Genomic DNA, 13,902 nt, shown 5'->3' with positions numbered 1-13,902 from the left:
ATACGGAAATACTTTAGGGTTCTTTCCGAAGTGTGTTAAAATGTGCAAAATTACATCCTCTCCATGGGAAAAAGAACAAACTTCGTCAACAACTGAACCAACAGCTGCAGGATGGAGGGAGTTCTGGATAGTTCTGCTTGAGGAAAGGGGCTGCAAGGGGTGTGACTGAAACTGCTTTTAGATAAAGAAGAGCCAGATAAAGCCAAGAGTATTAGCACTTTCAGCTGTGTGCTGAGTGAGAGAGGGAAATCACAGAGTGTCAAGATGGATGGGAAAAGGTCAAAGTATGAGGAATTGGGCTTTACTGAATTAAGAAATGAAAGTTTGCACCTTGGGAGTTACTGAAAGTCCAGATGTGTGCTGCTTTGTAGTTGCTTCTTGTTTCTTTTCAGCTGTAAACCTAGAGTTTTTTTAGCAGAAATCTAAAAATAAGAGTGTGTGAAGTTCTTGAGTGCCCAAATGTGTTGCAGGTGTTGTGATGACAGGAGGAAGGGTTGGCCACACAGGAGAGGTTTCAGGTAGTCTGGCTGTTATTACAAAAGAGCCCTCAGTCATTTTGAAAGAGCAGGAGAAATGACTTCTTCAAAGCCCCGTTTGAATATATACTTTAATTCTGCTATGTTTTATGCAACTATGCTTTTAGAGTAGTTCTCTGCCATAGAAATCCAGCCTGTTTCTCAAGCACTTGGCATCATCAGTTCATAGTTTTAACAATTTTCTTCACCCTTTAGAAATACCTGTTTTCTTTTGAAGTATTCAGAAGAGGCTTTTGATCTTTTTGTTTTTCACATCTGTAATGTGGAAGGGGGGAGAAAAAAGCTGTCCAGGTTGTTCACAGGTAGCATCAGTTTGCAGCCAAATATCTCCAGTCATACTAAGTAAGCCTCAAAAGGTAATTATCAGATGAAAAAGTCAGCTGCTAGCACGCATTTTTATTTTCACACATTAGCAATACACAGGTGGCACTTGGGCCTTGGTGGCCCTCCTGCAGACCTTTGTAGCCCTGAGGATGTAAAGCTGAAACATGAAAGAGTGGGATTCTGTTTCATTGGTTTCCTCCTGCAAGAGTGATTTCCAGAGCTTCAGCATCCAAAATACTCTCCATGACAATGTTACTCCTTCCCTCAAGGATGTGCTGAAATGAAAGAGAGGTGCAATCTGTGCCCAGAATACTGGCTGAGATACCGCAGGTTCTTCTCTGTGCCCCACAAAAAGCCTTAATGTGCTATTGAATTTCCAGTTCATCTCTGGAGACCCATTTCCTTTGCAGTCACTCAGGGAACAGCCTCACAGACAAAAAAGCCAACAATCTTCACCTGTGCTGATCAATACATTTGTTTAAGGCCTTCAAATAGCATCACACAGGCTTAGTGCCTGCATGGCAGGGTGATTATTTTGGGATGGTAATAGAACCTGGTGAGAAAATCATTTTAGGATTGTGCAAGGTCAGTCTTATGCTAGAGTATCTCACGGTGTATCAGGCAAGTACAGACACCATCGCTTTCTGCAGGCACACAGCTGCTCAGGCTGCCATTCCTAGAATGCTGGGGTGCAGGAAAGACTGCTGCAAAATGTGGAAAACTGTCAGGTTCCAAACAGTTTATCATCACGAGGCAGAACAGAGCAAAGCTGAGGCTGTGTTATTTACAAAAGCTTTTCCCGAGCAGAATAGCCGTCTACATCCATAACCCCTGGGAAGGGTGTTGTCTTTACCAGCCAGTTCTTCCTGTCCTCTTCCTTTCTGCTAGGAACAGATTTCCAGGCCTTCTCCCAGCCATAGTGAGCCAAATATACTGTATGTTTCCACCCAGCATCCTGCTGCATACAGCAGTTCACCACCTTTCCTTTGAGAGGACCTGGAGGGCAGGAGGCATGAGCAGCCTCCATAGTGTGCTGACACTGTGTTGGCTGTTTCTGTGTAATGCAAACTCACATGGACACAGTTGTTCAGAGCGCACGTAGCCCCCCTGCCTTCTCTGCTAGCAATAAAGCAGAAGGCAGTTCACATGGAGTTGGAGATAATGCACTTTTTTTAGAAATTCCTGTAGGTAGTAGTATTTTAGCTCTGTCCAAACCACTTTGCAGCTTCTTTTACCAGGATGACTTGAGGTGCTGAGCAGCCATGCCCATCTCAGGATGGGAGGCTGAAGATCCCTTGTTCTCTTGCTCAGACTCTGCCCTGTGAGAAAAGGGATGGAGGAGCAGGAGAGGGGAAGGACCCTTAAGATGAAGTGCTGTCTGAGCAGCGTTTCGTGCTAAGAGCTCAGGCAACTCTGAATCAGAAGCTGCTTCCTTCCTAGGGCCATGGTACCCCCAAAGAGGCAGGAAACAACAGCAATATTACAACTCTGTAATCCCATAGACCGTCTCCAGAGCTGGCTAGTGTCCTGCAGCAACAACACCCAGCCAAGGAGGGACTTTGGTGGGACAGACAGGGACTTTGCACAAGCTGAATAGGAAGAAACCGTTTTTCACAGTGCAAGCACTTGAAATGCTAGAACAGGGACACAATGCAGCTGTGCGACCTGCAGCCCTAGAGACATGCAGCATGGAAAGGATGTCCCGAGCAACCTTGTCAGGCACCCCCTCTTGAGCAGGGCTTGGACTGGTGATCACCAGGGTCCCTGCCAGCCTGAATCACTCCACAAACCTGTAGCAAAAAGCCAATCTTGTGCCGGACTTCAAAGTACATTTGGTTCCTGATGGATGATGATGCCCCAAAAGCTCTTGAATTCAACAGGAGAATTGTCTTTGATTTGAATGGCTTTCTTCACGCACACACACACACACACCCCCCGGTTATACATGACCTGATAGTGTAATTATTTCAGTGAATTATTGACAGATTGTACCACTGGGTGCAAAGCAGCATTAAACCAGCTCTATGCATGAAGGGGCCACTTGGGCCTTTTGTTTTTTTCTCTGCAGAAGTTGCTGGGTTCAGCAGGTCTCTTTCCTCTTTCTCACACTGGGGTCATTTCCTTGTGAATAAATAAGCGATCATTGCACAACATTTCTTTGCAACATTTGAGGAGGCTTTGGCTGGATTGCACAACCCTACTTGGTCAAAGTCTCCTGAAACACCCTTGTCTGCTGATGGCTCATGTGAGGGCCAGAGCATGAGTCATGCCATGACCATCTTGACTAACCTGGCGTGGCCACTGGTCACCCGACTGAACTGCTTCCTCCTCTCCTGGGCTGCAGACTGAGGAGACTCCATGGCAAAGCAAATGGATAAAATCCAATGAAGCATTTCAGAATACCTATTTGATAGCCACATTTGACTTTTTTTTTCTCACTACCTGAAATGTCAGCCCAAAGCACACATTACACTGGGTGGCAGGTTCCAGCTAGAGGGACATGCTGTCTCGACACTGGGAACCCAGGTCTTTGCCAGGGTTACCAAAACAACAGCACATTTGTTCAGACAGAGTGTTTGTGGATGACTTGGGCACAGGCAAAGCCTGAGTTCCACTGCTGAACTTGTAGAGGCGGCAGTCTCTGTCCTGGGGTTCTCGGGGATCCTGTCATTCAGGTCACCTCCCAGCTCGCATTCCTTGGCAAGGAAGAACTGTGGATAGGCCCTGGAGGAAACACGTCACCCCTGTAACCAGAGATGAATATTGACCAAAGTTGTTGCTGGTGTTTTATATAATGTGACCAAATCAGCCAGGTGCCCCAAAGCCTCTGAGTAAGCCGAGCTCTGCACTGAGCCTCAGTCCAGGGATTTCCTTCCGGGCAGCTCACAGCCAGGCACAGTAGCTCGCATTACCATCAGTAACCTCTGAATTTGGGAGAGCCATGGCAACCTCTGCAAATCAAATCAGAGCTTTGCAGTTGGTTTTGTTCTATTTGAGAGCCTTTGTAAAAGCCCAAAGACATTAGGCTGGCACCACTTGCATTTTAAAAACTGGGATCTGTGATCTGCAGGCCTGATCTGGGGACTAGGCTTTGGTAAATCTCATTCTAAACCCTTTTGGACTGCAGTGATTTAGCACTGTCACAGTTTCCACGGGAACCACTGACCAGCCCTATAATCCATGGTTCCCTCTCACTCCCAAGTCCAGCTGCTGACTCAGATGTCCCAGGGTGCCGCAAAATTCCTTCACCAAGAAGGTTATCAAGTACTGGAACAGGCTGCCCAGGGAGGTGGTTGAGTCAACATTCTTGGAGGAATTTAAAAGACAGGTGGATGGAGTGCTTAGGGATACGGTTTAGTAGTAGACAAGTACGGTTGGGCTTGATGTTCTCAAAGGTCTTTTCCAACCTGGTGATTCTATGATTCTATGATCAGATTACTTTCAGCTCATTAACTGTGAATGTTACAGTATAAAGATAACCTGACCAGGCCAAGGACTTGAGCAGACATATACACCTTTGCTCCTTGGGCTTAAAATAACTTGCAGCAGTAATGGCAGATCCAAGCTGCTGGTCAGACCCACCACATCGCTAGGTCTGGCAGTGTGAGTGGACCCTGTGCAGTGTGACACAGGTGGTGAGAGGCACGATGAGTACACGGCTTGGAGTCCTACCAAAGGGGGTGAGGAGGTCAATGGGAGGTGGGCTAGAAAGATAGCCTGGGCCCTGGTTTGTGTAGGGAAGAAAGGAGAGAGGTGCCTATATGGGATATCTCTTTTGGGAGAGCTGGTGAAAAACAGGATTTGGAGAATGCATGTGTGGGGCAGGCTTCAGAAAAAAAAAAAAGGAAGGTTCACAAGTCATGTTGCCCAGAAGTTGGATCATCTTGCTGTCACTGCCGAGTGGTGACCATCAGGATCATCTTGGTGTGGCCAACATGGAGCAGGTCAGCCCTCAGGAGATAAGGACGTCAGTGATGATACCTATGGTGGAAACAGGAAAATTGGCCTCTCTGTGCTGTGTGTCAGAGATTTACTGGTAGTGCTTCCACCAGAGGGGAAAACTGCTGTGAGATCAACCAGAACGCAAGGGTGAGGAGCCTGCCGGGGTGAAGACATCCTACCTCACAGCTGGAGCACTCAAGCAACCCTGTATGCAGCCCCTGTTAGGGCCTGCCACCGAGCCATCAGCACATGACATCCAGGGCAGGGCAGCGGAAGGATGAGAGCTGGTGTCCTTGTCACAGCCTGCAGGATGGACACTGGGAAGCTGGTGTTGGAACAGCAAGGCTAGCAGTCTCCGGGACCAGGGCGCTCCATGGGGGCATGTCCCATTGCCACAGCCCTGGGGATGGGAACAGGCTGAGGCCAGGCTGGGACATAACTGTGGAGAGCTGGAGACCAGCCCTGCTGCAATATCACAGGGGCAGGGGCTGACAGCCTGGGAAGCTGAAATGGGGTCCTGGGCCATGGGCCAGGTGACATAGACCTGGGAAGGCACTGGAGGCAGCAATGGCTCAGAGTGCCCTCAGAGCAGCACCTCCTCTGCCAGATCCGTACTGGAAATCTGTGTCTCAGGTTTGGTCATGGCCTCCCGAGTGCCATCCGGAGAGCAGCCCAGGCTTCCAGCATAAGCACACTGTCCTGCAAGAGCATAATGGCAGTACAACGGAGGGATTCAGCTCCAGCATCCTACAGAGGTGCTGCCCAGAGGTAAGCCAGAGGTGCTAACAGCTGCACAGGATCAGAAAAATAAAATTAATTTGGAGTCACCTTGGTGCTGGTGTCACACAAAGCAAGCTCTGCACATGGTGACCTTGAAACCAAGATTGTTGTTATTCACTGTTCCTCATTCTTGGTTGTTGTCCCTTCCTGACAGGACATGCCTACAGCCCAAGCCGGCAGGCGCACAGCACTGATTGGCTGGCTGTATGCAGATCTGGCCAGTGCACGCCACAGCAGGGGCATGTAGGAATGGACATTTCAAGCCCCAGAGACTGAGAGTGACCAGCTACACGTGATACCATCTTACATTTGGAGGTTCAGGATAGGGCAGAGATTTTGGGGCAACTTGGCCCAATGTGTCCTAATTATTTTTTTAATGTTAATGGGAGGAAACAGCAGCAACTTCGAGCAAAACCCACAGTAAAATACCCTTTTTTTCTAATCAGAGCTTTGCTAGGCCTGATCACAAGTTTGCGCAGCTGCAATTGGAAGTTACTTACTTCTTGCATGCAAGAAATCCAGTTTTTGTGTTCACTGCAGGAATCTTGCCTGGCTGAAGGCACCCAGAAGACATGGATTGCAATTAAGGCTCCTGCTTCCATTATCCAGTCGTGAAAATTTGTTTTCAAATTTCATTAAATGCATTTTTGCCATGGTTCAATTTATTTTGTGGGAATTTAGGTTTGCAGGGAAATTTAAGTCTGCAGTGACTGAATGACTGAATGACTGAAAGCACAGGTAGAAAGCAGAGTTAACAAGTTCTGTCTACAACAGCCTAAATTTACTAACTAATAACTTGGTGGGATTTAAAGATATGAAAATACTAGACAAAATGACAACCGGTTAAAAAAGGACAGGAATTTAATTCTAGTTCTTTTTGACTTTCAAATTTTAATCCGGTTTGCTAATCTGGGCAAATTAGTAAATTCTTTACAAATGCTTATTTTAAAATAATTGCACCATATCACACATGGAAATAAATATACAATTTACCAGACACTATCATACAACCAATGTGACTAAAAATGCTGTACATGTAAAATTGATGGTGAAGACTTCAAATCTTTAAGAAAAATACATTGATCAAAATGCCTGCACTACCTGATTTTAGTTACAAATAGATGTCAGAAAATATGTTCTTAGTGAATGTACAGGATCATCTTGCATGGTCTGTAATGACATGGAATTCAAAGGCAATGAAATGCTGTAGACAGCGAGACAGAAATGGAGTTCTGCTACAAGTGGCAGCCTGAGCCACTGAAAACATCAGACAAGACTCAGTTTACCCAAACTGGGTGAATAGATACTGTTGGGTGTACGTGCAATCTTAATTCCAGACAGTATTGAGGTTTGTGCACATCTTTTACAGGCCTTGTGCATAGAGGTGGTCCACACCTGCCATAATTTATTACATAGTAAGGATCCATTTTTCTGCAAGATCTCTGAATTTTCTCCACTGTCCATTTACATTCTGTGACATCAGCTGGTTGCCAGCAGGAGGTTCTGAGGTTTGATATTTCAAGTTTTCCAGAGGATGAATGTTCTCCTGAATGCTCCTTTTATTTCTGCAAATGAACTCTGTTGAGAAATGCCCTTTATTCAGACAGCATCAACAATTAGCACATCTGCCCTGTGCCAAAGGCCATGCTTCAAAGTCCTTCTGAGGTCTGCAGATACCAGAAAATCTCATGAGATAAACTATCCAACCCTTTCAGAATGACAGCAAACAAAACCGAACAGCAGCATGGCCCTTAGGGAAAGTCTGACTCCTTGACAACTGGAAAGGCTGGGATTTTGTGGTCTATTGGTTTATAAATAAAATGGAAATCTTTCTTGGTTTCACTCTTCAGCAGGGAGGCTTTGATATGGTGAGGAAGAGCATCTTTATCCAGCTGCAACCACTGGCCATCAACATAAACAAAGAGTCCATAGTCCTTGGGATGGGAGACTTCAAACTTTCCAGCACACTGCTTGCTTAGCTGCTCAGCTGTGGTATCACTCCGGGAAGCAAGTGTCCTTGACTGAGCGCCGACTTCCAGAAAGGAGATAGAGATGAAATCCTGAAGAGAGATATGAGGGTAGCTCTTGCAGTTAACACTATGACTTAGGATCAAAGGAGGCAGAACTCTAACTGCCTAGAGCTTCTAAACACTTCCAAATATCCTCCAATCATCCTCCAGTGCCCTAGTTATTCTCTCCTTTCTCCCCTCTGATGAGCAAGCTCTGAATCAGCAAATACTTAAACTTACAGACACTTAACTGAATAATTAGCCCTGTAAAGATACATAAGTGAACATTCTTCTCTGATTCTGGTGAATATTCTTAATGAGTTCCATTCCAGTCTCTCTACAGCTCCTGAAGAAATAAGATGCAAAGTAACAGAGCAGAATAAAAGCCCCAAACCTCAGAGATCTGGCATGGACACCCCACCTCCCCTACCCCTCAGAGAAAGAGGAAAGGGCTGGTATGTTAGTGATCCACTGTCATCCAAACAGCACCTTGAGAGTGTGTCCTCCAAATGTCCTTTCATCAACATGGAAATAGAAGAAGTTATGCTGAGGGGGCTGATTTACTTGTATCCTGTTTCAGGCAATGACGACCACTAAGATAACTTTCCCCTTGCCAAACTCATGAGGAACAGAATCTAGAGAACCTTTGGCCTTAGTGGAACCTGTGTGTTTAATTTGTATCTGTGAAGTTTAAAAAATTGCCAGAGATTTTTGTCAGAAAATAGTTGGATTCCACAGCAGTATTGAGATTTGCCAAATATTTGGACTATGAATTTCCACACTGCCTTTATGGCGTATCACTGCAGATGAATAAAGCAGACAGAGGTGTGCAGGAGCATGCTTGTTGTTTCCACCAGGATGGGCTCACGTCTCTGATACTATCCCTCATTCACAAGAATGGAAAACAGCCCATAGGCTGCTGGATGCAGTGGTATTCTGGGGAAATGTGGCATTTGCTTTCCCAGCTATTACGCTCCATGTTTGGTACTTGCTATGAGCTACTGCCAGAGAAGCACTGGAGGGTGGACAAGTATTTGATGTGTCTTGTCCACCATTCATATGTTCTGAGATCATCAGGAGCTGTTTTGACTACAATATGGGGACCCCATTCTCTCATAGGGCTATATGGACTGTGTCTCCTACTCAGGAGACTTTCCCCTGGCTTTCCCCTCAGCACTCACAGTTTTCAGTCTGCTTTGTAAAGGCTTTACAGAACCCAACGCATGGCCTTTGCTGCCTCCCTGTGGATGACAATTGGATCACAGGACACGGGGCTGGCTGGGCACCTCGATTGCCTGGAGCTGCAGCCAGCCTCACCACGGCACTCCCTTCCTGGGAGTGAGGAGATCTTTGCTGGGCTATATGGCTAGCCAGCCACTGCCAGGTATGCCCTGCAGTTGGACAGGAGTAGCCAAGCTCTGCAGGACACTTCTCTGACCGGATCTTAAGATGTCTCAGGCTCTATTAACAGCTTTATGCCACCTAGAAACCTCCCTGTGTAGCCCGCTCACACATCCTCGACTTAGCCCAGGATTTCCCCAGGCCCTATAGACATGGAGAAGAGGGGCTCCCTGCCTCCCTGCTGCAGCTCTCCACGTGCGAAGACTGCTTGCATACCTCCTTTGAGAATGAACAATAAAATCACTCTGCGGTCATACTTAAAATTATAACATTATGAAAGTACTTCAAGACTTCAAAATACATTTTGTAAGTAATACATATTTCAAATGAGGTGTGTTTTAGGATACGGAAATCTTGCACTGTATCTACTTTTGGTTTTTTAACAGTGATTTGGGGTATTTTTTTTTAAAATAGCCATCATACTAAAAAATAGTAAGTATGGAGACACCATGTTCATCTTCCAGGCTTTTTTCCTAGAACGTAATGCCAGCTACCTGCACTGATGAGCGGGAAGCTCGGGCCTTGTTCAGTGTCCTCCGTCGCTCCCAGCGGTGAATGGAGTCCTGCACCTCCATGCTCAGCTGCCGCGTAACTGTGATTTTGTCGTAGTTCTTGATGTGCTCCAGGGCCCCATAGGTGGTAGTTAAATAATAGGAGCCTGTGAAAGGAAAAGGTTTCCTATGAACATCACACCTGCACGGGCAATTCATTTCTACTTCTATCCTGCCTGCCAGTGCCCATGCAGTGACAGCTGTCCAACCCTTGCACTGTCTGTGCCTCGCTGCAGGGAGTGCAGGGGTGCCTGGCATTAACCAAAGAGAAAAGGCACTTAATGACTACCAGTGTCCTCTACCCTTTTCTGTTTCACAGCAATGTCACTGCCCAGACTGCTGAGGCTGCAGGTGCCCTAGAAGTAAACAGAGACTGAAGGCAAAATCCTACAAAACATCCTTTCACAAACAAACCATTCTTACATTCAACATAACTATACTCTCTTCCAGTATAAAACCACTACCCCTTGTTCTGTCACTACAGGTCTTGGTAAAAAGCTTTTCTCTGTCTTTCAACCCCAACTCTCATAGCCTTTCTCGCAGGATAGGTGTTCCATTCCTCTAATCATATTTGTGGTCCTCCTCTGCACTCGCTCAAACAGGTCCATGTGTGGCTGGTGCTGAAGATTCCAGAGCTGGATGTGGTATTCAGGGTGGGGTGTCACCAAAGTGGAGCAGAGGATTGGAATCACTTCCCTTGACCTACTAGCCATGCTAATTTTGATGCAGCCCAGGACACAATTGACAACATTTAGAGTCTGGGTCCCCTGTGGGCTCAAGCATCATTGAGAGCTATCTCAGATCTGCAAGGACCGGTCACTCTCTACTCCCTGTATCTACGTCAACTAGACAGGGAGCTCAAATATTTGGCTGAGAATAATTCCTGGACTGTTCAGAGTTGTGGGATAAATCTTGGTAAAGCAGAAAAAAGGGAGATAAAACAGTAAAAGCCCCCACCAGTCCCTTTCTCTTAGAACCCTTCCTGGCTGCTGTGGTGTTGACTGCAGCAGGTAATGAATAACCAACTGCAGCAGGCAGGGAAGCAGCTGGACCATGCTAAGAACAGGCTTCATCAACAAAGATGAACATAAGCCCTGATAAGACAACAGAGTTGAACACGAGGAAGCTGCTGCTTTGGTTGGCAGGCAGACCTGTGTCACTGGTGCCAAGTTAATTAACAGTCCTTGTTTACCCAGCTGCCTCCTGGCTCAGCTCTGCTGATGAGGCAGAGGCTCAGGCCAGGGTCTCCTCTGAAGAGAGAGAAGGACCCAGCTTGCAGAGCTGTATGAGCAGTGGCAGCAGGATGGGGACATGTCTGCTGGGCCTTCAGGCAAGCAGCGGTCGAGGGGCCAGGCTGGGCAGGGGCTGGAGATGCCCATGTCAGCTGTGAGCCCCCCACACTGGCCCAAGCCCACCGCCCAGGCTCTGCACAACACCTGGTCCTGCTCTCCCCTCCCTGCCTGTCAGGAAAACAAGAGAGAAACAGAAATTGCTCATCAGCTCAGCAGAGCTACCTGATTTTCATAAGTTTCATAATGATCCGCAGTTTCAATACAGGATGGGGGATGATGTGATTGAGAGCTGCCCTGCAGAGAAGGACTTGGGGGTGCTCAGTGATGAGAAGCTCGACATGAACCGGCAATGTGTTCTTGCAGCCTTGTGTTCTGGACTGCATCAAAAGCAGCGTGGCCAGCAGGGCAAGGGAGGTGATTCTGCCCTTCTATTCCTCTCTTGTGAAACCCCACCTGGAGTATCGCGTCCAGTTCTGGAATCCTCAACATAAGAAGGATTTGGAGCTGTTGGAACGGGTCCAGAGGAGGGCTACAAAGATGATGGGAGGGCTGGAGCACCTTCCGTATGAGGACAGGCTGAGAGAGTTGGGATTGCTCAGCCTAGAGAAGAGAAGGCTCTGAGGAGACCTTATAGTCACCTTCCGGTACCTGAAGGAGCTACAAGAAAGCTGAGAGGGACTGTTTACAAAGGCTTGTGGTGACAGGATGAGGGGGAATGAGCACAAACTGGAGAGGGGCAGATTTAGACTGGACATTAGGAAGAATTTCTTCACTATGAGAGTGGTGGGACACTGGCACAGGTTGCCCAGGGAAGCAGTGGATGCCCCATCCCCGGAGGTGTTCAAGGCCAGGTTGGATGGGGCCTTGGGCAGCCTGGGCTGGTGGGAGGTGTCTCTGCCCATGGCAGGGGGTTTGGAACTGGGTGATCTTTAAGGTTCCTTCCAAACCTAACTATTCTATAATTCTATGATTGCATTGCCTCTAGGTGGCACTTCCACACCACTCAAACCCCGCCTGGGGTTTGCAGCCAGTCCCCGGTGATGGTGAGTTCCTGCTCCCCCGAGCGGTAGCTACGGCAGCACTTTTATTCAAGAGCTGCGTTTTTAGAGCACCGTGAAAGTTTGGTGTAGCAGAGGAGAGACCAAGCCACTGCCATTTGACTTGCTGCACTCGGGTGGATCTGATGCAGAATCTCCCATAGCTGCCTAGCTCTGTTCTCTTTTTCTTTACCGATTTCCACGAAGTGCTGCTGGGAACAGGCCAACAAGCCTTCAAGGACTGATTTCCCTTCCCTTCAATCCAGTCACTACCGTCTTCTGTCTGCCATTCAGCATTTCTGTCTGCCATTCAGTATTTCTCCTTCTGTGGCAGAGTTAGGGGTACTCGTGATGCAGCCCGCTACCTGGTGTATCCCTTCCTTCAGAATCCAGCGAGAAAGATCTCCCAGGCCCCCACGACAGAAATTCATTACATCTTCTTTAAGAATTAATTTTTCTTCCACTTTCCAGTATCTTTATTTCCACACAGTCATTCCCCATCATCTGTCCTTGCCTTTTCCCCATAATCAACATCACTGTTGTTATAAAATTCATTCAAAGTAAATTTTTAATTTGGAGGCCAGATTTAAATGATTTTGTGTATTGACCTAACATAATTTCTGTTTTTCCACTTCTGCTTTCCTTTTTTAATCCCCTTTTATTCCTGTGCTGATTCAACTTTTCCCATTTAACTTTGAAAGACCTAACTCAAGATGACTTTTGCCCATTTTAGGCCTGTGCTTTGTGATCTCACAGCTATCTTCACTGAGACTTTTTTTTATCTGTTCCCTGTATCTGCTGTTACTCACAGGCTCCTGTCTGAAGTGTTATTCAGTATGTTTGATCTGGAACTCCCTTGAAAAGTTTTTCCCCTTTGACTGGAGTACACATTTCACAGTCCTTGCATCTTTGACTTTTGACTTCAAGCCAGCTTTCCTTTCGATATCCTGAGCTTCTCAACCCAGCTGATTTCAGTAACCAGCCTGGCAGTGTGCCCTTTTGAAATAAAGAACCTATGGGCAGCATAGTCACCAAAACCAGCTTACTTATGTCAGCAAAATGGCTGTGCTTAGGCTGACATTTTTTTCTGCTAATTATTCTTTCCAGCAGGAAAATTAACCTATGCAGAAACCCCTCACTAATATAATGGTGTTGCTATGGCTCTTTCTGTTACTACTTTTGTAGTATTGAGGGAGCTGGAGGACGTGCTTGCCAAACCGCTTTCCATCATCTTCCAGTAGTCCTGGATGACTGGGGAAGTTCCACTAGACTGGAGGCTGGCTGGTGTTATACCCATCTTCAAGAAGGGTCAGAGGGAGGACCGAGGGAACTACAGGCCTCTCAGTCTGACCTCAGTGCTGGGGAAATTCATGGAACAGGTGGTCTTGAGTGCTATCATGAAACACATGCAAGAGAACTGGGTGATCAGGCCCAGTCAACATGGGTTGATGAAAGGCAGATCTTGCCAAACTAACCTGATCACCTTCTATGACAAAGTGACCCGCCTACTGGATGAAGGAAAGGCTGTGGATGTAGTCTTCTTGGACTTAGTAAAGGCTTTGGCACAGTTTCTCACAACATTCTGCTTAGGAAACTGTCTGCCTCTGGCCTGGACAGGCACACACTCTCCTGGGTTGAAAACTGGTTGGATGGCCGGGCCCAGAGAGTGGTGGTAAATGGAGTTAACTCCAGCTGGAGGGTAGTCACAAGTCGTGCCCCCAGGGCTCTGTGCTGGGTCCAGCCCTGTTCAATGTCTTTATCAATGACCTGGATGAAGGCATTGAGTGCACCCTCAGCAAGTTTGCAGATTACACTAAGCTGGGTGGAAGTGTCAATCTGCTGGAGGATAGGGAGGCTCTTCAAAGGAATCTTAACAGGCTGGACCGCTGGGCTGAGACCAATGGTATGAGGTTTAACAAGGCCAAATGCTGGGTCCTGCACTTGGAGCACAACAACCCTATGCAGTGTTACAGACTAGGGGAAAAGTGGCTAGAAAGCTGCATAGAGGAGAAGGACCTGGGGGTCTTGGT

At 47.0% G+C, this 13,902-nt stretch overlaps 1 protein-coding gene across 2 annotated transcripts in view; it reads right to left on the bottom strand.

The window, feature by feature from the left end:
• Nucleotides 1-6,949: 6,949 nt before the first annotated feature.
• RIN3 (Ras and Rab interactor 3) overlaps nucleotides 6,950-13,902 on the bottom strand; it is a 71,966-nt gene continuing 65,013 nt past the window's right edge. For both annotated transcript variants that reach the window (XM_009561601.2, XM_054067235.1), the window contains 2 exons: nucleotides 9,487-9,650; nucleotides 6,950-7,642 (listed from right to left, as the gene is read on the bottom strand). In XM_009561601.2, the coding sequence (XP_009559896.2) occupies nucleotides 7,334-7,642; nucleotides 9,487-9,650 (473 nt within the window). In that variant the 3' untranslated portion in view covers nucleotides 6,950-7,333. The remainder of the gene's footprint in view (nucleotides 7,643-9,486; nucleotides 9,651-13,902) is intronic.

The sequence above is a fragment of the Cuculus canorus genome, chromosome 5, assembly GCF_017976375.1.
Source record: "Cuculus canorus isolate bCucCan1 chromosome 5, bCucCan1.pri, whole genome shotgun sequence".
NCBI classification, from domain to species: Eukaryota; Metazoa; Chordata; class Aves; order Cuculiformes; family Cuculidae; genus Cuculus; species Cuculus canorus.
The sequence above is the reverse complement of the archived record's forward strand: the minus strand, read 5'-3'. Positions and strand labels throughout refer to the sequence as shown.